Source organism: Serinus canaria, chromosome 17 (genome assembly GCF_022539315.1).
Source record: "Serinus canaria isolate serCan28SL12 chromosome 17, serCan2020, whole genome shotgun sequence".
Classification (NCBI taxonomy): domain Eukaryota; kingdom Metazoa; phylum Chordata; class Aves; order Passeriformes; family Fringillidae; genus Serinus; species Serinus canaria.
In genome coordinates, this window is record NC_066330.1 from 3,516,365 (window position 1) to 3,541,441 (window position 25,077).

Below are 25,077 nucleotides of genomic sequence, written 5' to 3' on the forward strand. Positions count from 1 at the left end.
TCTGAGATCCCAGCATGAGGCCCTTCAGCAGAACTGCTGTGTCCTGCCCAAACAGGCCCTAATTCCAGGGCTGAGCCTTGAGCTGAAGGAACAACAAACCTTCAGGTTTACAGATCAAAATCAAACCCTTCTTTTTCTACCCCACTCCAATTAATTTTTTGGGTTTTTTTTTTGGTGTTGCCAGCTTCACTTTGAGCTCTTGGCTCTGGCTTAGGAGGGGTGTAAATTAATTTTATCTCTGTTCTTTGACTGGAGCCACTGGGAGCTGCAGCAGGGGGGTCAGATGGTGCCTTTCCTCGCCGTGTTTGCTCTCTGGCATCCAGCTGACAGCCCCAGCCAGCCCGGGAGGCTGCGAGTCCCTCTGGCCCCAGCTGGGCTGTTTGTTCTCTGCTGGGCACCCAGCCGGACAAAAAAGAAGCATTTTCCTCCCTGCTTTGAATTTCTCCTCTCTGCCAGACTTTTTGTCTTGCCTGGGAAGCAGCAGAGCCACGAGGAGGGGGACAAGGAGGTGAGTGCCTCTCTTCTGTCTGCTCAGGCTGGCTCTGCTCGCCTCCAGGGGCTGGTTAATATTTTTTGCAGCAGGGGCCAAGGGGACGGAAGAGGAGGAGGAGGAGGAGGAGGAGGAGGAGGAGAGCATCAGAGGAAGGCAGGGGCCCCACCATATCCTAGCAGGGAGAGCCAGCCCGGAGTGAGCCTTGCTGGTGAGTGGTGCCTGGTGGGGATGTGCCGTGGGCTGTCACCAAGGGGGAACCTGGGGGGGGACACTGGGGGGACAGCGGGTGCTCTGGTGGCCACGTGGCAGCAAGCAGGGGGTGTCAGAGGGGTGATCCCCAGGGCACACCTGGGTCATGGCCTGTGGCTTGTGTAGGGGGGTCTGTGTTGGTCCCACTGCACCCTAAATCTTGTTCTGGGAGCAAATCCCAAGCCGTGTCCTCAGCCAGGACCCACACAGGGGTTGCTGGACAGGCAGGACCTGTCCCCGTGTGTCCCCCAGCAGCCACTGCCCCACCCTCTGATCCAGAGCAAACCTGGCACCTTCTCTGTGCCCAAACAGCTCCTGAATTCCAGTGGGGAAAAAAACCCAAAAAAACATTTTTTCAGCCATGAGCAGGCACAGGATGCCATGCCCTGGGAATTCCCAAGCCCCTTTTTTAAGGGAGGGTGTTTGGGAGCTGCACACACGTACATCTGGGATTTCCCTGCTGGGAAGGGATCCCGGGATGAGCCCAGGGCTCATCCTCTGGAAAGGAATCCCCAGCTGCTGGGAAGGGATGCCAGGATGTGCCCAGGGCTCGCTCAGCCTCTGCCCAGCACCCAGAGATGGGCAGAAGGAAAGCTGGCACCTTCTCTGTGCCCAAACAGCTCCTGAGTTCCAGTGGAAGGGTGGGGGAAAAGTGTTTTTGAGCCATGAGCAGGCACAGGGTGCCATGCCCTGGGAATTCCCAAGCCCCTTCTTTAAGGGAGGGTGTTTGGGAGCTGCACACACGTACATCTGGGATTTCCCTGCTGGAAAGGGATCCCGGGATGTGCCCAGGGCTCGCTCAGCCTCTGCCCAGCACCCAGAGAGGGCAGAGAGGGCAGCAGAGGCGCAGCCAGGGGTGCAGCCAGGCGCTTTCGGCATGTGCAGGTGGAGATGTCCTACCTGAGCCGCGCCTGGCGCCTCCACCCCTGGAGAAGCCCCCGGCCCTTCAGCAGCGCCGCGGGCCCCCCGGCCAAGAAGAGCGTCCCGTACCAGAAGACGCTGCAGGTGCAGGAGGAGGGTGCCGGGAGCGGCGAGCCCAGCCGGGCCCCGCCGGGCTCGGCGCAGGTGGTGGTGGTGGGAGGGGGCAGCCTGGGCTGCCAGACCGTCTATCACCTGGCCAAAATGGGGCTGCGCGGCGTGCTGCTGCTCGAGAGGGACCGCCTGACCTCGGGCACCACCTGGCACACGGCGGGTGAGTGGCGGGCACGGCCTGGGCGCTGCCCGGGGATGCTCGGGGTTTGGGGTGTGCTCTGGGAGAGTTTGGGCTGTAAATGCTGAGAATTCCTGGTGCTCCTTCTGCTATAATATTTTAAAATATAAATATAAATATATAATTACATATATTATATATTATATATAAATATACAAGATATAATATATAATATATAATTATTATATAGATATAAATATATAATATAACTATAGTTCTATAATATAAATATAAATATAACAAATAATATAATATAATAATATAATATAATATAATAGAATATAATAGAATATAATACTATAATAATATACATATAATATACATACTATATAATATACATAATATAATACTATATTATATACTATATAGTATATAATATATACTATATAGTATATACTATATACTATACAGTATATAATATATAATATATAGTATATACTATACAGTATATAATATATAATATATAGTCTATAATATGTAATATATAATATAATATATAATATAATATATAATATATAATATAATATATATAATACAATATATAATGGAAATATTATAAAGTGTAAATAAAAATAAAAGTATAGAAATATAGAATATTTAAATATCTAATTATATGTATATTAATATAAATATATTATATAAAAATTGTAACTGATATAATTGTCTAATAATATAGAATAATAATATAGAATATTAATATTATAGTAGAATTAATATAATATAATATAATATAATATAATATAATATAATATAATATAATATAATATAATATAATATAAATAAATTTTTTTTAAGTCCCCTAAATTTGCTTTTCCCCCCCAAGTTTTATGTGGCTGCAGGAAAAGCAAACACTTTATTTCCACTGTTTCCGCCCCCTTTTTAAAGCCACTTTTCTATGGCAGGGAGGCAGAGCAACTTAACCTTTTTTAAATTTCCCCCCCCCACTTTTGTGGCCCATCCACTCCATAACCCTTTTCCCCGTTCATTTAACGCCCAGAGAGAACCAAACCCGACGCTTTGTAGCGTTCCCGCAAATCCACGAGATGGAGCACGAGCCCCGCAGGGTGACACAGGACACACGGGGACCCCCCCCCCCCCTCCCTCTGCATCCCTCTCCGGGTGGCGGGGAGCTGACAGAGCCTCTGTGTCACCCTCTGTGTCCCCCGCAGGGCTCCTGTGGCAGCTGCGTCCCAGCGATGTGGAAGTGGAGCTGCTGGCGCACACGAGGGACGTGGTCAGCCGGGATCTGCCGGCCGAGACCGGGCTGCACACGGGCTGGGTGGAGAACGGGGGGCTCTTCATCGCCTCCAACAAGCAGCGCCTGGATGAGTACAAAAGGCTCATGTCGGTAGGGAGGAGCCCGGCAGGGTGCGAGGGTTTCTGTGCTCTCTCAATGTCCCATCCCTCACCGTGGTAGCATCCTTTTCCCCCTTGTGCAGCAGCGTTTTTCCAGCTGCACAGGCAGATTGAATTCAAGGAATGTCCCATCCCTCGCTGCCTTCCCACCTGGATAGCAGGTCCTTTCCAAGGCAGGCTCCTGACTTCTGTAAGGCAGCCAAAATCTGTCAAATTCCTCCAAAACTGGCAAAATTAAACGCAGCCTCGGATTTTTGATTGTTTAAATGGTGGTAGCATCGTTTTCCCCCTTGTGCAGCAGCATTTTCCAGCTGCACAGGCAGCTTGAATTGAAAAACAGGGTCATGGTCCCTGAAATCTGAGCGTCACCCCATGCTGGATTTAGGTTTGGGAGACAAACCTGTCCTGGATTCTCCTCTGATGTCAGAATTCAGGACATCCCTCTGGCTGTCCTGGACTGCCAGGACCCTGCCAGGGGGCTCAGGGACCCTGGCACAGAGCCCAAGACCCCTGTGGTTTTGATTACATAGAGCAAAATACCAACCTCGTATGAGGATCTGCAAGCCACGAAAGTCCAAGCAGAATAATAATCAGTGTGTGACTGCTTCAGCAGCAAGTGGTGAGCAAAGCCTCTGTTCCTCACCTGAGCTCCTGGTTTTCCTGTCCCCTGGCAGCTGGGGAAGGTCTACGGTGTGGAGTCCCACGTGCTGAGCCCGTCACAGACCAAGGACCTGTACCCCCTGATGAACATTGATGACCTGTATGGCAGCCTGTATGTCCCCAAGGATGGCACCATGGACCCTGCTGGCACCTGCTCAACTCTGGCCAGAGCAGCCACTGCCAGAGGCGCTACGGTAGCTCCTAATTAGCAATTTATACTAATTTTAGGATAAAATTAGTAAAAAATTACTTAGTCATTTCTACTCAGCAGAAGGTGAGGTGCCTTCCTCACCTTCTGCTTTCCCACTGGGCAGAGCTGCTCCTGCAGGTTTGGGTCTTTCCCAAGAAGGGTGTTGTCCTCTTAGTTGGGTGACAGTGACAAAGCTGGCGGGAGCCATGAGATCCAGGGAAAATAGAGGGTGGAAAAAAGGCCTTTAGGAGCAAGACAAGGCACTCAGAGTGCTGCTTAGGTTCCCTTTTCCCAGATTTGGGGGCTGCATGTCAGGTGAGGTGGGTTGTCCCCCTGCCCTGGTGACCCTGCTGTGACTCTGCCCCTCTTCCTGTGCCACCAGATCATCGAGAACTGCCCGGTCACGGGCATCCAGGTGAGAACTGATGATTTTGGGGTGAAGAGGGTGCATGCAGTGGAGACAGCCCACGGCACCATCCAGACTCCCTGCGTGGTGAACTGTGCAGGTACGGGGGGCAGGGCACAGGGCAAGGGCTGGGACAGGGACAGCGGCCACAGCTCAGGGGTGGCTTTGCTCCCGTGAGGAGGAAAGTCTGCATCATGGCTGTCCCCTGCAGCTGTCTGGGGCATGCAGAGGAGCTCAGCACAGGGTTGTTGTCTCTGCAGGAGTGTGGGCACGGGCCCTGGGCCGGCTGGCAGGCGTGCACGTGCCGCTGGTGGCCATGCACCACGCCTACGTGGTGACCGAGCGCATCGAGGGCATCCAGGTCAGTCCTGCCCCGCTGCAGCCTGGCTCCTCTGCTCTGGGGGACAGGGCTGGAGAGGCAGGAACACCCCTGCCCCTTCCAGGGACCCCCTGGGACCTCCTGGTTCCTGCCAGGTCAGGCTCTGCTCTCAGGGGAGTGCACACCCTCAGCAGGGCTGTCACCTTGAACAGAGTAAGATTTAATATTTAACGAGGTTACAACTGGCAGGATGGTTTCTTTTCCCTCAAGATCTCTGTGTTTGGTGTCTGACAGCAGCACTCATAAAGATCCCAGACCTTTCTGAGCAAGCCCCAGAGCTAGCAGGCAGAGGTGTGGCTCTCCAAGCCTTTCCAGACTGCCCCTATAAATCTGTTCCTGCCATCTGGCTGGGGAGAATTGCTTGGGAGTTGAAGGAGCCTTCATCCTCTGAGGCCCCAGTGCACTGAGGGTGACACATTAATTAGTTTCCATCCTGCTGACACAGTCTGTGCCTGCCCTTTCAGCACGAGGTGCCTGGCTGTAAAAAGTGCTGTGGTCCATGGTTGCATTTCTGTCCCAGTGACTCCACCGTGCCCCAGCAGCAAGAAAGGCTCCAGAGGAGAGGCTGCAGCTCGCAGACCTCGGTGCCTCCTGCTCAATCCACTTAATTCCACTTGTCAACACGGGTTGCAGTAGGCCCTACACCGATTCCTCAGTGTTCTCTAAATGTTTCCCCATCCATTATTCACAAGAACAAATCCCTCATTCTTCGCGCGCCGCTGCCTGCGCCTCGAGCTGCTGCATCCTCCTGCAGAGGCGGGTGGCAGAGGAGGGTTGATTGCTGAGCTAGGATCAACCCCAGGGGCTGCTCCCTGTCCCCAGGGCACCCCTGGGTGCTGCTCAGCTCTCTGTGTAAGCTGCTCTGCCCATGCTTTAGCCAGGTTAGCTGGGTGCTTTCCTCTTGGGGTGCCCAAATTTCAGTGCTGAGGGAGCACCCACGGTGCCATCGTGTCCCATCCTTGACAGGTCCCTGCTGCAGGTGCCCACCTTGTGCCCAGCACCTTGCTGGGTGCCACAGGGGTGTCCCCATGGCTCTTGGCCTCCTCTGACCCCTGCACTCCCCCTGCCCCTGTTTCAGAACATGCCAAACGTTCGTGATCACGACGCCTCGGTCTATCTGCGTCTCCAAGGCGATGCCCTCTCCGTGGGTGGATATGAGTCAAACCCCATCTTCTGGGAGGAGGTGAGTGGAGCCTGGAGGTTTGCTGGGGGAACCAGGCAGGTTTCCAGGGAAGCCACCTCGGAGGAGTGGGCGCAGGCACAGCCCCCAAATTCTGCAGGCACCAACCTCGGGTGGCTGGTGGGGAGAGCAGGGGGAGCATCTCCCCTTTGGGGCTGTCTGTGGCACAGACATGCAGTGCAGAGACAACAGGAGAGACAGAAGGGTGCAATCCTCCTCCCTCTTTGATGGTGCTCATCCCTCTATCCTTAATTCAGACTTCAGGTTTGTCTGGGTTGTTCAAGAAAACCCCAAAACCCCAGAGATTCAATGCAGCCTTGGTCTATCTTCTCCGAGGCTGCCAGAGATGAGGTGGTCTCACACTCAGCCATCCTCTGCTCTGTGCCCTGATTCTTGTTCCTCCTCTTTAGGTATCTGAAAAATTTGCTTTTGGCCTCTTTGACCTGGACTGGGATGTTTTCATGCAACACATTGAAGGTGCTGTCAACAGAGTGCCAGTTCTGGAGAAAACAGGAATTAAATCCACTGTCTGTGGGCCAGGTAACGTGGCTGTGGTGACCACTGTGGTGACACCGTGGTGGCTGTGGTGACCACTGTGGTGACACTGTGGCTGGGTTTCTCTGAGGATTTTGCTGGAGGAAAAGGGAAAATTTATAACTCAGGGAGACAAAAAACTCCCTGAATGCAGAGAAAGTGCTGCTGGTCTGGCTGCAGTGGTGGCATCTTCCAAGGGGTGGCATTCCAGGCCTAGCCTGGGTGGAGAAATAGAATCACACATCCAGAGACTCACAGAATAGTTTGGCTTGGAAGGGATCTTCAAAGATTATCTAATTCCAGCTCCTCTGCCATGGGCAGGGACACCTTCCACCATCCCAGGGTGCTCCAAGCCCCATCCAGCCTTGCCTTGAACACCTCCAGGGATCCAGGGGCAGCCACAGCTTCTCTGGGCACCTGGGGTGCCAGGGCCTCCCCACCCTTGTTGTAAATAACTTCTATCTTATAATTTCTTATAATCTTATTGATTTCTTATCATCTCAGTTGTCCCTCTTTCAATTTAAAGCCATTTCCCTGGGGAGCTGACTGCCTTGGTTTAGTCTGGTATTAGATGGATCTCCAGCTGATGCTGTGCCTGCTGGACTGGAAAATTAAGAGGCAGATGTTTTTAAGCAGTGGCTGTTATTTTACCAAGTGTTATCTTCTGTAATTATTTTTACTACTTGCTCCTGGTCTAGTGAGGTTAGATTCACCCAGATTTACATCCCTGGTGTGGAGTTAAAGCCATCCCTGCAGTGGCAGCTGGAGGTGGTACCAGACATTGGGCCCAAGCCTTGCACACTTGGTTTGCCCTTAAAATCCACTATACACTAAGAAATCCACTGGAATAAAAGCCCTTTTTGCTGAGGCACTTCAAGGGGAACTCTTTGGGTTGTATGAGGGGAAAGTAGGGCACGTCTTGTGCCCTGCAGCAGATCAAACATGACTTGTACCAGGTGGAGACCTTGGCCCTGGCTCCAGTGGTTTGATTGCACCGGGAGCAGAGCAGAACTGGCTGCTGGTAGATGACTGTCTCCTCTTTGCCATACAATAATGTCATTTTCCAAGGCTCAGCTCTCCTCCTTGTCTCCTTCTTGATTGAAACCAGCAGCCTGTGGCAGCTGAGTCATGATGGGATGATCAAATGGCAAAGGCTTTGTCCCCTGTGCTGTGGTCACTGTGCCAAGGTCCCTGGAGCCCTCAGCACCCATCCCAGGGCAAAGTCAGCTGTGCTGGCAGGGGAGGTGCTTTGGCTGTTGCTCCATTAACTCCCTGAGTCTGTAGCCTGGAATATCTGTGCAGGGATACTGGCACGTGAGGAGCTGCTCTGGTGACAGTGGAAATATTCTGGCTCTGCTCCTGCCTTCTCTGGGATCAGGGGAAACAAACTGGGCATTGCTAAGTGGGGAAAAACCACACTGAACTCAGCTTTCCCTCTCTCCTTTTACATGGATGGATGGATGGAGCACCACCAAACAGGGAGGAGGATTGCACACCTCTGTCAGGGGCTTGCTGTCCCCCCTGGTGAGGGTTTGTTGAGGGATTTCCATGGCTGGTGGCCCAGTGGAATAGCACTGGCAGCAGGAGACATTATGAGCATAGGAGAGACATCTCCAGCCCTCCCTCAGCTGAAGCAAGTGGCTCAAAGTTATGGAATTTCCCAGCAGGAATTGACAGAGGTGGAATGCACCGTAAGGAAACAGGGCCCAGATGTTAAAATGACACCAAACAGAGCAGTGCTGCCCCCTTGACTGGGGTATTGGGAAGGAAAAAAGAGCCCTCACAGTGCCTTGTTCAGCTTCTCTTGGGGAATTCATTTTGCTTCCCAGATTTTGAGTCCAGCTCCAAAGCCCTGTGCTGGGCAGTGCCTGGTGTTGGTGCAGTCCTGGCCCCACTGAGCTCTCTGGGAACAGGACGGGTTCAGCACGGGAGGAAAGCTGTTTGTAAAGTGTGTGACGTGTCCCCAGAGTGTGTGATCCCCCTGTCCTGGCCTCGCTGGCACATCCCCTCTCTGTTTTCCAGAGTCTTTCACAGCTGACCACAAACCACTCATGGGAGAAGCTCCCGAAGTCCGAGGGTTCTTCCTCGGCTGTGGCTTCAACAGCGCCGGTAAGAGAGACCTGAAGGGGTCAAACCCTGCTGCCATGGGATCCCAGGGGGATCCTGGCATTCCCCAGCCCTGCTTGGCCTCCTGACCCTGTCTGCATCCTGCTCTGCTCCCCAGGGATGATGCTGGGAGGTGGCTGTGGCAGGGAATTGGCTCACTGGATCATCCACGGCCGGCCGGAGAAGGACATGTACGGCTACGACATCAGGCAAGTCACCCAGCTGCCTCCACGGGCATCCCTCATCCCTGCTGGTCCCTGGGGGTGCTTCCAAGGCAGGGCTGGCATCAGGAATGGCTGTCCAGGCAGCGTGTGTGTCCCTCCAAGGAGCTGGAATCAATTAGAGGCAGTGGCTTTAATGAATGCACGCGTGGGGTTTGTCTCGTTTGCCTCATTCCACTCCCACACAAACAGTTTCCATCAGGCACAAGGAGATGGTGGTGGTGGGGAAGGACGGGGTAATTATGTCTGGGTTTTGTTGTTCAATTAGAGCCGTGCCTAATCCTCTAAGTTAATAATCAGGGGGATGATTTCAACAGCACAAAGATTAGCTCGGCCCCCCTCTGCAGCACCACCCGGGCTGGGAGATGTGACCGTGCAGATGTTGGCTCAGTAATTGCTTTTGACTTGCTGGATTGTCTTTGATTGGGTTTGAGCTTTCTTACAGGGCTGTAGTGACAGCAACCACCTTGTCAGGGACAAAGCTTTGAAAATCTCACCTTGCTTTAGTGGCCAAGCTGGTAAATGCCACGTTGGCTTGGGCTGTGGGAGTGAGGAGCCTGCAGAGATGGGGGAGATGCCTCCAGCTGCCCCCTTCCACCAGGGATGGGGATGGAGAGATGGGGAAATCCCAGGCTGGGCACTGGGTTGGCACCAGCACAGCCCCCCTGACCCCAAGGGACCCCAGCCCTGCTCAGAGCAGCCAGAGATTTTCCACCCAAACATCTCCCGTGTCCCATGTGCCCTGTCACCAAGCTGTCAGTCCCATTCCTTCCTTTTGGTGACAATCACCAAGCTCCTCTTTAAATAACTCCCTTTTCCACACATTTCAATATTTATCCTCTCAGAACATTTGCTTGTAAATATTTCATCTGGCAGCTGTTGCCCGCTTGCTGCTGTCAAAAATTCTGCTCATTGGTGAAGGGGCTGAGGCTGATAGGACAGCCAGGGGTGCTGGTGACATGCCATGTGTCACCTTCCTCACAGCTCTTGGGGACCATCACTTGTATTCCTTGCAGGGCTAACCCCACACCCTGCCTCTCTGCACCCAGTGAGCAGGGAGGGAAGCTGAAAGTATCATTTTAAAAGTCCCTAGAAATGGCATTTTGGCCCTCATGCCCAGCCTGGCTCCCTTTCTGCAGCCCTGGGAAAGGTGCCACTTGTGCCCAAGGCTGCTCTCTGTGAGTTACAGGTCTCTGGGATTAACAACCTGACTGTGGGCTGGGCTGGCACATTCCTTCAAGGACATTTTCTGTTTGAAAGATGGAAATACTTCAAATGAATTGAAGATATTTTGGAGTTTATTTATATTTCAGCCTGAGGAGAATTGGATGAAAAATATCAGGAATGTCCAGGGCTCATTCCATCATCAGGGCTGTGTTTAAACCCGGGTGTGCTCTGAGCCTGGTCCCATGCTGACGTGGGGCAGAATCAACCTCAAATTCCATATTTTTTTCCTCTTTTCCTTCCTCAACAAGGTTCTTTTCTGCTCCCAGTTGCTCTGGGGTGGGGCAGCTCCAATGGTCAACACCGTGGCATGGCCAGCACCCAGCCCTGCCCGGCTCCTCTGCTCCTACCCACAAAACTGGAGCAGGAATAGCAATTTTACACCAGCAGCTGCATCCACACCTGGGTCTGCTCCAGAAGGCTGTGAGCTGGTGGGCTCATCCAGATGTTGCCATGTCCTTGCCTTGCAGGAGGTTCCACCACTCCCTGACCGACAACAACCGCTGGATGCGGGAGCGCAGCCACGAGTCCTATGCCAAGAACTATTCCGTGGTCTTCCCCCATGATGAGCCCCTGGCAGGACGCAACATGAGGAAGGACCCCCTGCACGAGGTGAGGACACAGCCTGGGCTGGCCCTCACAGCTGCCAAAAGGAGCTCACGAGGAGTGGCTGCAGCTGGGTTGTTCCCCAAAGCTTCTGTGCTGCTGTCCGTCCATCCTGGGGAGATCCCTGCCAGACCCCAAAGTTCACTGTCAGGGTTATGGGGCCATGGGTGGTTTCATAGTAGAAAGCCTGAGCATTGCCATGATATTTAACTCAGCAGGTGTGGATTAGGAAGATCACTGGGCAAGGGAAAAGGGGAGAGGAGAGCTCCAAGGCTGAGTCCATCCCAGGGGAGCTGAGAGGGCTGAGGGTGCTGAATGCTCACAGGAACCTCCTGCCCCTGCTCACAATTTAGCAGCTGTTTCTCCTCAGAACAACATCTCTCATTGTGGAGTGAGGATGGGGCATAAGGGAAGAGGGATGTGACTGTGGTGGTGGTTTTGCCAGCACCCCCTAAGTGGTTTTGCTCCCTGGAGCCACCAGCCAGGGCTCCCTCCTGCTCCTATCCCTTCTTCACACAAACATCCACAGGTGAACACTCTCAAGATGCAGCACTTGAGACAAAAAACCCAATTCCCAGCATTTAGCTGCACCAGCAGGACCCTCCAGATCCCTCGAGACACTCAGCTTGACTCAGCACCAGAGCCTCATCCCACTGCCAGCCCCAGCCCTGGCAAAGCCACATTTCCCAAACCCATTCCTGCTTCTCTCTGACTGACATCCCACCATTCCTCTTCCAACTGGAGGGCAGAGGCTGGAGCAGTAAAACAGACACCCCTGCCCGCCAGCCCCCGGTGTTTGGTTGACAGCTCAGTTGTTTTCTGTCACCGAGGATGCAATTTATTTTTTAATAGCACGTCTAATAAGTGATGCCCACTTGACTGACAGGCTGGTATTTATCCATGCAGCTCCAGAACATGTGCTGTGTTTTATAAATAGGCACTGAATGGTTTCTGAGATGTTCAACAAAATCTATTCTTTTCCGAACTGAGGCTCCAAACAAGAATGTCTTAATGGATCCCTAATTAATTGCGTGCAGAGAGGTTTTCCTGAGAGCTCAGAGGAGGAATGAGAAGGTTGCTGTATAAATATTAAATGTTGTTATATAATTACACTGTAAACATGATGGGGAATCTTGCTGTCTGCATGTAGCATCTCTTGGTGAGTAATTTGGGCACCCCAGGGCAGGTTTTGGTGGGGTGCACAGCTGTGCTGTGGCTCTCTGCCTCTTGACCACCCTTGAGGAAAATATTCTGCCTGAGAGGGACAAAAATCAGGCAATTTTTAGGTTTGACACTCTTTTAAAAGACATTTTGGCTGATTTTGGCTGTTGATAGCCAAACCAAGGGGTCTCAAGTCTGGTCTTGAGCCCACACCTGCAGCCAAGGAGGGCAGCCTGAGTGCTGCTCAAGGAGCTGTGAGAGGGATGATTTACAAAGCTGTTTGTTCCCATTTCTGTGCAGGAGCTGCTGCGACAGGGCTGTGTTTTCCAGGAGAGGCACGGCTGGGAGAGACCTGGCTGGTTCAACCCTGGGGGAGCAGCCCCGGTAAGAACACCTGGGCTTTTGGGGGGTCCTCAGCCTGGGGAGGCCAGCTGTGGTGGGACCCATCACCACGGGCAGGGATTTTGGCGGGGGGAACCCCTCACCATGGCAGAGATGTTGGGATGGGGATCCATCACTGAGGGCAGGGATGTTGGGATAGAGATCCATTATTGTGGGCTGGGATTTTGGGATGGAGACCCATCACTAAGGGCAGAATGTTGGGATGGGGATCCAGTGCCATGGCAGGGATGTTGGGATGGGGATCCATCACTGAAGGAAGGGAGATTGGGATGGAGATCCATCACTGAAGGAAGGGAGATTGGGATGGAGATCCATCACTGAAGGAAAGGAAATTGGGATGGAGATCCATCACCGAGGGAAGGGATGCTGTGGACTCATTCCCATGGGCAGGAATGCTCTGGTAGGACCCATCCCCATGGGCTGGGATATTGGGATGTAGACCCATCCCCATGGGCTGGGATGTTGGGATGTAGACCCATCACCATGGACAGGGATATAGGGTGAGAACCCATCCCCGTGGTGATCAGGGATGCCAGGGTGGGCACCCACCACCACAGCCATCTCTCCAGGAGCGGGGTAAATATGACAAGGAGTCTTTTGGCTTCAGCCTCCATCCTCTTCCTCGCTGTCCCACCTATCCCCCAGGTGCTGGACTATGATTACTACGGTGCCTACGGCCACCAGCGCCACAGGGACTACACCTACAACCGCCTGCTGGGGGACGAGTACACCTTCGACTTCCCCCCTCACCACCACATCGTGAGTGGGGCTGACAGCCCCTCCTGCCCTGCCAAAACTCCCAGCCAGCTGGGGGACTTGGAGGCAGCAGAATGTGTGCCCCATCGCTGCTTTGGGTGATGCTTGGAGGGAGGGGAAGCTCCAAAACAGTGAAAAATGGCCCAAAAATTGAAGAGAAATGTGTAGCCCGTGCTCAGAAACCTCAGGGGAGAGGCCGTGGGAATTATGCTGCTGCTTTCCTGAAGTGTTGAGAGCAGCTTGGGGGAAAAAATCCGATTTGATAAAATTTGGGTGTTATTAATGATAACTGTCACTGAGCTAGTGAGGTGAGGAATAGGATCAAGCACTCAGGCTGGCCTGTCAGGCTGGCTCCAGCAAATTCCTGATTCTTTCAGGAGCATTTTAAAGGCACCAGGAGAGAATCCTGGTATTGTTTCCCGTTATGTAAATGGTTTCATTTGTGTTCCCTTTGTGGGCTGAGAGCACGGCTCAGCCTCAGCGCTGCGTGTTTGCTTTAATTGCAGATCAAGAAGGAATGTTTAACGTGCAGGAACGCCCTGGCTCTCTTTGACATGTCTTATTTTGGGAAATTCTACCTGGTTGGACCTGAAGCTACGAAAGCAGCCGACTGGCTGTTCAGTGCTGATGTGAGCAAAGCTCCAGGTACAGCCTCAGCTCCTCCTTTTGCTGGGGAGATCTCACCCCAACACAACCCAGGGGAGCCCAGACTGGCTTTTCCTCTCGGTGCTGCCTTTGCAGAGGGTTTGGGAAGAGCCTCATCCCTCATCTCCCTGTCCTCACCACAGCCTGGGTTCTGCCTCGCTCACACAGGGGCTCAGTGCTCTGGGCTGGGGGATGAAGGAGGGAGGTTTCCCTCTGGCTCCAGCTGTGGCTCACATCTGGAGGTGCGATGAGTATAAATCAAGCACAACCCTCAGACAATCCAGCTGTGGCTTGTTGTCCCCTTTTCCTTTGACCATTTCCATGGATGCAACTTCAGCTCCTCACTCAGGAAAGGGAAAAAAATCATCATTCCTTCCTCCTGCCGGTGCTGGGACACCCATGGTGGGTCAGGGCAAAGCCAGGATGGGTGATTTAATGACAGTGACACCTTTTCCTGCTGCCGGGCTGGCTGATGGGCAGCAGTGCCCTGTGCTCCCCGCAGGCTCCACCGTGTACACCTGCATGCTGAACCGGCAGGGCGGCGTGGAGAGCGACCTGACCGTCAGCAGGATCAGCCCCGGGGCCCCGGGCTCCCCCCTGGCCCCCGCTTTTGAAGGTAAAACCCTGAGCCCGGCGATGCTGCAGGGGGCACCTCTGGCTGTGTTCACCCTCCCTGAATTCCCAGGTTTTCAATGCACACAGAGATTTTCCAGTCCTGGGCAGGTTTGTCCCAGCATCTCCTCCCTCCCTGCCACCCTGGAGGGGCTGCAGGCACAGGGCTGATTGCATTTTCCTAATGGCAGCCACCTGGCTTTTTCCACCTCCATCCCCCGGTGCCTGTAACCCGATTATGGCCCCTGTCCCCGGGGCCCTGCGCTGCTCATCGCTGTTATTGGGTTTGTCCAGCCCTGCCTGGCAGCTCTGACCTCTGTCCCAGCCCTTATCAGCTGCAGTTAAGGGGGACTGAAAGGCAGCAGAGCAGCCCTGGGGGCAGGAATGGCATTAGGCAGCTGTGGAGGAGGATGCTGAGCTCGGTCTGGCCAAGCACTGGGTGGCCTCAGAGCCCTGTCCCCATGCTGTGTCACCTTCAGGCGTGCCATGGGGCAATCTCACCATGCTGTGTCACCCTCAGGTGTGCCACAGGGCAATCTCACCATGCTGTGTCACCTTCAGGCGTGCCATGGGGCAATCTCACCATGCTGTGTCACCTTCAGGTGTGCCATGGGGCAATCTCAGCACCCTGTGTCACCCTCAGGTGTGCCATGGGGCAATCTCACCCTCCTGTGTCACCTTCAGGTGTGCCATGGGGCAATCTCACCCTCCTGTGTCACCTTCAGGTGTGCCATGGGGCAATCTCAGCACCCTGTGTCACCCTCAGGTGTGCCATGGGGCAGTCTCACCCTCTTGTGTCACCTTCAGGTGTGCCACGGGGCAGTCTCACTGTGTTTGCCCCAGCAGTGTGGGGTGCCTGTGATTTTTCCCTCCCTTGTGGGAGGATCCTTCCTCCCTGCTGTCTGGGACACTGGCAGGGGAAGCAGGGTGGGAAGTGGCTGGCAGAGCTGCAGGCTTTGTCGGGCACTGGAGGTGTTTAATCACAGCAAAGTCTATTTTTCCAATTACAGTAGGTGGCTGCACTTATTATCATTATGACAGAATACCAGAGAGCAATTTCGTAGTGGCAGGAAAGACAGAGGGAAGATTGATTACATATTAATCAGCTCTCAAACACCATCCCTAGGGATTTTTCCACCCAGGATTACTGAGGAGATGAAATTCTTCCTTGCACACAGTGGGAATTGTACTGTAGTGGTTCTGGGCTGGTCACTGCAGCATTCCCTGCTCCCACCTGTACTCACAGCTCCCTCCACTCTTGAGGGTCTGTTCTGAGCTGGGACAGAAGTGCAGATGCTTTTGCTGTTGTTCTCAAGGAGTTTTTTCCTGTGATGCTCACACACACTTTCACTGTTCATGGCCATTTGGTTTTCACTGTGCTGAGCCCCACAAAAAGCAGAGCTCCAAAACTTTCCCAATCCCCCATCTCTTTAACCCCCCTTTTACTGGCGGTCCCCAGCCAGGGCTGTGTGAGCTGGAGATGCTCAGGGCTGCACTTGAGGCTCTACAGAGCAGAACCAGCCCAGCCCTGACAGGCTGCCCGGGGCTGTGTTCCAGGGGATGGCTACTACCTGGCAATCGGCGGGGCTGTGGCTCAGCACAACTGGTCCCACATCACCACCGTGCTGCAGGACATGAAATTCCAGTGCCAGCTCCTCGACTGCTCCGAGGAGCTGGGCATGATGAGCATTCAGGGCCCGCTGAGGTGAGAGGTGTGAGCCCCTCCCTGCAACCTGACCGGGAGGGAGGGAGGGAGGGATGGAGGGAGGGATGCAGGGGTGGAGGGAGGTTTGCCTCAGGTGCAGGTCCCCATGTTGGGCAGGGGTAGGTGTGAGCACCATGGCACTGACTGCTGATGTGGCTGGGGTATCACTCCACTTTCCATAGAACTGAAATTTCCTTTGAGTTTCCCACAGCACTGCACATCAGCCCCCTCAGCTCCTCTTTGGAGTGAGAAGTCTGTCTTCCCTGCAAGATGATGGAGCAAGATTTGGGGATAACCCTCCCTGCTCCCACTTTGCTGTTTCCCCCCAGCCGTGCTGTCCTGCAGGAAGTGCTCGACACCGACCTCAGCAACGAGGCCTTCCCCTTCTCCACACACAAAATCACCACAGCTGCAGGATGCCAGGTAGGAAGGGGCCCCTCCTCGAGCTGCCCAGGGAGCTCTGGGCTCTGTCCACCCACCAGCCAAGCACAGAATCCCAGACTGGTTTGGTTTGGAAGGGACCTGAAAGATTGTTGTATTGCACTAAGTGGTTTCTTTGGTTATTGTTTTGCACTTGGTTTTGTATTTTGCACAGAATAGAACACAAAAAAATCATCTTGTTCCACCCCCAGCCATGGAAGGGACACCTTCCACTGTCCCAGGGTGCTCCAAGCCCCATCCAGCCTGGCCTGGAGCACTCCCAGGGATCCAGGGGCAGCCACAGCTGCTCTGGGCAAACTGTTCCATCTCCCCATGTTGGGAATGTGTCTGTCTCCACTTTATTGCAGAGAGGTTTTGTTGTGGTTTTTGTACGAAAAGACCAAAACCCAGAGTGAGAAAAGGGTGTTTCCCTCCCTGACTGCCTGGCAGGTGCCATGGTGCTCTCCCAGCCCTCCCAGTGGTGGCACTGGGGAAGGGACAGGGTGACTCATGGCTTTGCAGTGATGCCCCGGGAATGAGAGATGCCTGCATGGATTAGGGCCAGCCCTGGTGATGAGATCTACCTGACACTCCAGACACTTTCCATTTCCCCCTCCTGATAAAAAAACAGGGACAATTTAATGCAAAGCCTGTCAGGTACTGGCAGGAGGGACTGGGCAGCCTGGGAGCTGCTGTTTGATCACAGGAGAAGCCTGACAGCCCTAAGCTTCCTGCACAGGCACACATCATCCTGCTTCTGCCCCGGCTTCAGGGCTCACACTTGCCCTGAAGCTGTTGATTGAGCTTGAACACCCCCAAATACAAGAGTTGGTGACCATGAAGTGTCATTTTTCTCAAAGGAGAAATGTCCTAGGAAAACCTGCTGCTGGCAGCTTTGGCTATCAGGGAAAAACTTTAGCAAGGATTCATGGAGAAACTCTGATTTCTCAGTGATGTTTATCCCTTGTGAAATATTCCTATGGTTGCAAAAACACTTTGAAGAGAGGGTGGAATTTGTACCTGCTCCTTTCCATGGAAGCCTGGGCAGGCCATGGTCCCAGAGCATCCCTCTCCTGCTGGATGAGCTGGCTGGGAGGAGGGACCATGCCCAGAACTCGCTCTGCTCTCGGGCTGGAGCCTGGTGGGGGATGAAGGAGGTGAAGGTGAAGCTATAAATCTCATAAAAGGCAGCAGGAGAGCCAGGAGCTGCAGCAGACTGGATGTTAAGGAAATTGGGTTAAGCCACGTGCGGCCACTTTTCATTCAGAATTAAAATGGCTTTAATTCGACTGCAGCTGCCTGCTGAAGAGATTGCTGCTAAATCAAATTAGAGCCTCTTGATTTGTGAGCAACAGCCTGGACAGGCCTTCAGGTGGTTTAACTAAGGCACAGATCTTGGCCAAGTCAGATTAATCTCCAAAGCATTGCCATCAGTGCACCCTGGGTGCCCAGCAACTCAACCCACAGCGAGTTCAGTGTCCCTTGGAAGGCCTGGGGGACTTCAGAGCCAATCCACTGGTGCAGGTTGTCCAAAGTGCTGGATTTTAGTCTCCATTAATCCTCCCCACAGCCTCCCTTGTCAGCCTGTAGCAGACTGATATCATCTTGTAATAATCTGCTTTTGCCCTAAGAAAGGTGTGGAAATGTTCCTGTCTTCCACGGGTGTGATGAGTTTATTTGCATTTCACTTCGAGTTTGTTATAAATAATCCAGTCCTTCAAGGAAGATAGAGCTGGCAGAAGTTTTGTGGATTCTTTGAAGTGTAAATTCCCTGATGGACAGAGAAAAGCTCTCCTGCCTCAGGGGTGTGAGCTGGGAGGGGACACCCTGCCTGCTGCCAGGGCCACCCTTCAGGAGGTCTCCTTTGTCCCACTGGACAATGAACACCAGGGACCCCATCCCACGCTGGAATTAGAGTGGGAGGATTTCTCAGGGCAGCAGGCTGAAGCCTTTGCTGATATTATCACCTTCCAGGGGGATTGAACTGAACCCAGCATCTTAAAAAAGTTATCACCGAGATTTTCCCGCATTAACTCAGTAGTTGAACAAAATCAGCTGGAGTCAAAGGAGAGTTCCAGCAGAGTTAATGACTCTGGAAATTATGGATTGGTTTGTGAGTTTATATATAGAGTCTCTCATTGTATGGAACAGCAGAGAAAGGTCCCCCTTTGAATCTCACTGCTGGAGACAGGGGAAAATTCAGGTTTTCATTTTCTATGGTACCTAGAATGCTTTTGAATTGCTGCACAAAAAGCCAGGAATGGATGCTATTCCACAGCTCCAGCTGGAAGATCTGTTCCTATGGGAATCCAGCAGAGCTGCTGAGTCCAGCCCTTAGCATTCCCTTCCGTGGTGGGAGGTGAATCCTGCCTGGGGTTCTCACACATCCCATTCCCTCCCTGTTCACTGCCTGATCACCCCAATTTTCCAGAGTTTCCAGTTTTCTGTGGGGCGCTGCTCTTGCTGGGATGCTCATGCCCCTGGAGCACTGGTGTTTTGAGAGGAAGCTTCTCCCAGGAATAAGTTGCTCTCGATTACAAAGAGCACTTTAGCCGCAGTCCCATTCGGGGTTAACGAGCCGGGAAGTTGCCTGTCAATCCCCGGAGCATCTCCTGCCGCAGTGAAGATGGAAGCTGGCTTGCAGCAGCCTCTTCTCTGGCTGCTCTCTAATTAGATGACACCTTTGTGGAGAGGAAAAGGCTTCTCTGAGCCCCTTGTGCCCGTGCTCCTGGGGAAGGGAGTGCCAGCCTTTGTGTCTGGCTGCGGGGCTGTGCCAGGGACCAGGGCAGGGCTGGCACCTGGCACCTCAAAATAAATCCCCCATCCTGTGTTCCTTCCTTCTCCCCATTCCTTTTGCAGAGGTTCAGGCTTCTTACAATTTAAAAATTGTAAATTCAGCTTGAGGATGTGATTTTGGTGCTAGGGGAAGCAGGAGTGGGTTTGGGCTCCCAGCTGTGCCCCCTGGCCATGCTGGCAGCACAGAGCCCAGGCAGCCCTTGGGCACTTCTGCCTTGGGCAGCAGCTGCTGGTGTCTGTTTGCATTTGTCCCCGGGGTTAGAGAGCACAGCTGTGCTTGGGGCAAGAGCTCAGCAAATGGCAAAATGCAGCCCCAGCCCCAGCCAGAGCCAGCGTGGCCAGGCCAGCCCAAGGCCACCAGAGCCAGCCTGGAAGTGTGTCCCGAGCTGGGGACAGATTTGTTATCAGCACAGATCACAGCCCAGAGAGGAACTCTGGAGTTAATCTCTCTCCCAAAGGCAGCTCTGTGTCTGCAGTGGATGTACCCAGAGGGATGAACCAGAGGGGTTTTGTGGGGGAGGAAGTGGAGAAACACAATGGGATGAATCAGAGGGAAAGGCAGCTCAGGCTCCAGGGCTGTCTCCAGGGAAGGTGCCTGAGTTGGGCCGGTCCCAGCTGGCCTGGAAGGCTTTGGGAGTGGAGACTGTTCCAGAGGGACAGCAGGAGGGTGCCTGGGTGAGAAGCTGGTGGAACACAGGCAGGGCAGGCTGTTCCCTGGGACTGCAGCCAGGCTCCATCCCTGGGAATGAGGCTTCTCTGGAGAAGCACTGAGTCCCCTGGGCTGATCTGCCCATCCCTCCTCGGAGCTTCTGGCATTTGGTGTGGAGCTCACATGACAGCTCAGCTTTGGGACACAACCTCCATGGGAACCCTGAGCATTCCCTGGAGGGACTGGGACCTGCCCAGGAGCCTTGGGGTGCCTCTGCTGTGGGAGCACTGCCCAGGAAGGAGCATCCCCGTGGGAGGGACAGCAGTGATGAAGAGCCCCAAAAGCAGGACAGTCCTGCTGGGGACCAGCTTCCCTGTCCCAGTGGATCAGCAGAGGGAGACAAAAGCTTGGCTGGAGCTGGAGCATCACATCTCACCCCAGCCCTGGAGTCTGTAGGCAGAGGATGCTGCAGCAGCCACCTCTGCCCACTGATGGTAGCTGGGTTTGAGATGCCAGGTTTAGGATGCCCAGAGATGAGAAATTCACTCTGAGCCTATAGCAGTGGTGCCAGGGCCCTGAGGAGGGAGGAATGATGGGGAGGACTCCATGGATATCTGAAGGCTAATTAATGACTTTATATACTATATTATTCTATACATCTAAAACTGAATCTGCCAAGCACTCAACCCTGCACAGAATCTGGTGACTGTCACCCAACAGTCCTGTCACACACACCTGGCCCTGACAGGCCAAGGAAACAAAGCACCATCACTCTGGGTAAACAATCTCCATGTTGCATTCTACTCTGGCACAAACACAGGCACAGCAAATGAGATAAGAATTGTGTTTTCTTTCACTGAGGTTCAGAGAATGTGAATCCCAGGAATATTCTTGGGAAGAATTGTGCCTTGCTTTTCTCTGGGAAGAGAAACATGGGGCTACATGAGCCTGTCTTTGTGCTAGAAAGGAGAGCCCAGGACTGCCTTCCACCACAGCTCCCAGGCAAAGCTGGCTTTTCCTCTGACATGGGAGCCTCTGCCAGGCTGCACAGCCCAGCTGCACCCTGGGGATGTTTGCCCTCTTGCCTTTGCAGGTCCGTGCCATGAGGCTGTCGTTTGTGGGGGAGATGGGCTGGGAGCTGCACGTGCCCAGGGCTGACTGTGTGAAGGTTTACCGGGCAGTGATGCAGGCAGGAGCCCGGCACGGCATCGCCAACGCCGGCTACAGAGCCATCGACAGCCTCAGCATCGAGAAAGGTCCTTGTTCTCCTCTCAGCATCTCTCTCTGCTTCTCCTCCAGCGGGGGGAGCAGGGCAAGGAGCTTTTCCTCAGCTTCGGGGTGGGTCACTGGGTCTGGAGTTGGGGCAGAGTCTCAGAATGTTGAGAATTCCCCTGTGAGCTCCTCTCCAGGGTGTTTTACCCACGTGAATGAAGGGCGGGGGAGTCCAGAGGTCAGGGATGCAGTGCCAGGGTCTGTGGGTGATCAGTGCTGGCTCCCTGAGGGCAGGGGGTGTCCAGGGGGCAGGGGTGCAGTGCCAGGTCAGTGGGTGACCCAGGCTGGCTCCCTGCAGGGTACAGGCACTGGCACGCAGACCTGCGCCCCGATGACACCCCGCTGGAAGCCGGGCTGGCCTTCACCTGCAAGCTCAAGTCCAGCATCCCCTTCCTGGGCCGGGAGGCTGTGGAGGCACAGAAAGCCAAGGGCATCTTCCGGCGCCTGGTGTGCTTCACCACGGAGCAGTGAGTACACAGGGCAGGGAGGGAGGGAGCACCACTGAGGAGGGAGGGAGCACCACTGAGGAGTCAGGATCACTGCTGTCTCTGCTCCCTGCTGCAGCTCCAGCCCAGGAGCACCCTTGGAGCAGCACCTCCACTGAGCCCACTTTTTGGTTTTCCTGGCTTTTACTGAGAGGTGTTTTCAAAGATTTTATTCTACTATCAGTTTCAATGAAGGGTGAGAAATGAGAGATATACAACTCAATGCTAGTTCATCAAATGCTAACTTATTTCTTGGTTACAATACTTTATAAATGTTTTTCAGCCTTTTGCTACGCCATGCTGTCATTACTTCCAACACCACTCACCTACACTTTTACACCACGTGTCCTGCTACCATGCATCTTTCACAGTTCTAATTCTCTAAAATACCTGGTCTTTTTGCAAGGCCTTATTTTGGAACTTATTTCTAGTTCAATGTCTCTCTCAACAATGTTATCATTACAATTCTTCACAAATCCATTTCTTGCACACACACACAGAGGTGCCACACCTGGACAGCTGTTTTCCATGCTCTAATTCCATCTCTAATTTAAATCCCACTGCAAGTTCCCTGTTGGATGTTCAGTGGGAGCTGCAGGAGGTGTGTGAGGGTTGATCTTGTTTCACCCAGAGGTTTTGCAGATTGGGCTGGAGGCACTCTGGGTTCAGCAGGGACAGGTGAATGAGCAGTGGGAGCCCTGGCACATGGGCTGCCCCGGGGCAGAGCCAGAGCCCTGTGCCCCGTGGAGTGGCTCTGCTGTGGCAGCTCTGCCCTTGCCTCGCAGGAAGGTGCCCATGTTCGGCCTGGAGGCGATCTGGAGGGACGGCAAGGTGGTCGGCCACATCCGCCGGGCAGATTTCGGGTTTGCCATCGACAAAACCATCGCCTACGGCTACATCCGAGACCCTGCAGGGGGCCCGGTGAGTGCAGAGCCCCGGGGTGGCTGTGCCTCCTCCCTGCAGGGCTGGCACCTGGCTGGGAGATGGGACAGCAGCTCCCTCGAGTTCCCTGTGCAGGCTGGGGGGTGAGGGGTTGGTGCCAAAGTTGGTGTCACTGTCACCGTGTGAGGTCCATGCACAGCTCAAGTGCTGCCTCGGGGGTTAATTGCAACCAAATATTTAATTGCAGTAGCAAATTCACTTATGTTGTAGGGAGCAGTGGCCAATAGGAGCAGGGCAAGGTTTTAATTAACCCTGGGAGACTCGTGGGTAATCAGTCAGGTGCCCTCATTTAGCAGCGTGCTGTGGGGACAGAGGTTGGGGTGACATCTCCAGGGACCTTTTCTGTGCCAACCAAGAGCTGTGTGTGGGCTGTGATTCCTGCTCTTGCTTGCCTTGGCTTTTCATCCTGCATGAGCCCCAAGGCAAGGGGCTTTGTGGCCTGTTCCTGGGACCCCCCTTTTCTCCCAGTGATGAATATTCCTCCTTCTCCTCTTCCCTACTCCCTTCTCCCTTCCCCTTCTCCTTTTCCCTCTCCTTTTCCCTCTCTCTTCTCCCTTTTTCCCTTTCACCTCTCCTTTCTTTTCCCGTTTCCTTTCCCCTTTTTTCCTTCCATCCCATCCCTCCACAGGGAAAAAAAATAAACCTAAAATTTTCAAACACTTAATTTTTTTTTTTTTTTTAAATCAGGGTGCTTTTAACAGTTCTCATCCCCCTTTCCACACATACTTTTGGGATGGCAGAGCCGGGTTTTCTGCAGAGAGCAGATGTGTGGGGTGGGTGGGAGCTTGCCCAGGGGTGGAGCTGGGATGCTGCCACCCTACAGGGGTTTTTCCATGGCTCTGCCTTGCAGGTTTCCCTGGATTTTGTGAAGAGTGGCAGCTACGAGCTGGAGCGGATGGGAGTGACCTTCCCGGCCCGAGCTCACACCAAGTCCCCGTTCGACCCTGACAACAAACGTGTGAAGGGCTTTTACTGAGGGCTGCTGGGCTGCCCAGAGGGCAGAGGAGCTGCGGGCTGAGTTCCGGCCCCACCTGCCCCTGCTGGCTCCGGGGTCAGCTGCAAGAGCCGGGCAACCTCCAGGAACTCGCCGAGCCAGTGTGGGTCAAATTAAGGGGAGAGGAGGAAGAGATTCCAAAAAGTGCAAAGACTCTGCTGCTCTGTTTCCCCAGTGCCACTGCAGCAATAATTCTTTTCCATGGTTAATTGGCCTGCAAACAGAGTTTGGTCTCGCTGCACGTGAAGTGGTTTCAGTTTTTGACTTTGCTGGAAAATCTTTCCCCCCAAATGTAGTTTCACACTGGCTGGAAATGAATTTTTTTAAACTAGCTCTGCTGTTAATACAGCTGGAGCCTCCATAGCTGCTGTCCCTCTGGTCCCTTGCTGCTCTGTCCCCACTCCCACGGGTGTCACCTCATCCTGGGGGCTCTGCTGGGCTGGGGGCCATGGAGGGAAGGGGCAGAGTGCAGGGTCATTGCCCAGGCTCACGCTGTGGGCTCCTCTCTGCAGTGCTGCTTGTGTTGGTGTGTCATAATCATGGGACAGCTTGGCTTGGAAGGGACCTCAAGGCCCATCTCATGCCATGGGTTCCATGGGCAGGGACACCTACCACTGTCCCAGCTGCTCCAATCCCCATCCAGTCTGGCTTGGACACCTCCAGGGATGGGGCAGCCACGATTTTTCTGGGCTGCTCCTGGCACAGGCTGTGGTATAAGGTGGCCAGGGGGGTACTGGCCCCACAGCTGCCCTTACTGGCAGCTCCTTGGTCCCTTGTGGCTTCTTCCCAAAGGTCACCTTGGAGGTGGCTCCTTTTAGCTCCCAGCAGAGAGGGGGATGCTGGCAGAGGCTGAGCCATGAGCTCAAACCCCTCTGGCAGCTCAGAGCCAGCCCTGGGGGCAGCAGGGAGGGCTGCAGGGGGGGTTTGCCCTCACACGCACACAGCCTGTGCTGCAGGGAAGGATCAGCACTCCCCATCACCATCCCTGCTCTGCTCCCCTCTCTGGGCTCTCTGCTGGAGCTTTCACCCGCCTGAAGAAACAATCTCACTCCCTGCTCTTCCCTTTTCCTCCCTTGACTAGGTTTGTTTGGGTCACAGCCTCTTTAGAGCTGATTTCAATTCCTTGCCCTCGTGCCACGAGCGCCACGGGCGAGAGCGTGAACTCTGAAATGCTTTGGTTTTACTGAAAACATTAAAAATCAAGATTGAGATGAATTTTTCTCTTGAATAGGAGGTGACTGCCCTGCCTCTGGCAGGGTGGAGGGCAGGGGAGGGGGTGGCTGTGGTCCTGTTCTGAGGGAAGGAGCTTTCTGCCTGCCTGCCAAGCCAGGCACCACTGTGTGCCTGAAATATCAGGTTTTGCTTTAAAAAGCCTTTTCTGGTGTGCAGTGCTCTGACCTGAGGTTTCTCTTACACCCAAGGTG

At 53.7% G+C, this 25,077-nt stretch overlaps 1 protein-coding gene across 2 annotated transcripts; it reads left to right on the forward strand.

The window, feature by feature from the left end:
- Window positions 1–232: 232 nt before the first annotated feature.
- On the forward strand, window positions 233–24,868 carry SARDH (sarcosine dehydrogenase). 2 transcript variants are annotated; one of them, XM_018917646.3, is made up of 22 exons: window positions 233–508; window positions 580–701; window positions 1,628–1,934; window positions 3,122–3,300; window positions 3,983–4,162; window positions 4,541–4,664; window positions 4,825–4,925; window positions 6,022–6,126; window positions 6,534–6,663; window positions 8,680–8,766; window positions 8,882–8,972; window positions 10,679–10,820; window positions 12,276–12,359; window positions 13,023–13,136; window positions 13,640–13,778; window positions 14,281–14,394; window positions 15,948–16,095; window positions 16,425–16,518; window positions 21,054–21,216; window positions 21,531–21,699; window positions 22,503–22,638; window positions 23,510–24,868. In XM_018917646.3, the coding sequence occupies exons 3-22, from the start codon at window positions 1,634–1,636 to the stop codon at window positions 23,633–23,635; spliced, it is 2,727 nt and encodes a 908-aa protein (XP_018773191.3). In that variant the 5' UTR covers window positions 233–508; window positions 580–701; window positions 1,628–1,633; the 3' UTR covers window positions 23,636–24,868. The 2 variants fall into 2 exon arrangements, with proteins under 2 accessions (XP_018773191.3, XP_050837108.1); XM_050981151.1 differs by having other exon boundaries at window positions 583–701.
- Window positions 24,869–25,077: the final 209 nt, after the last annotated feature.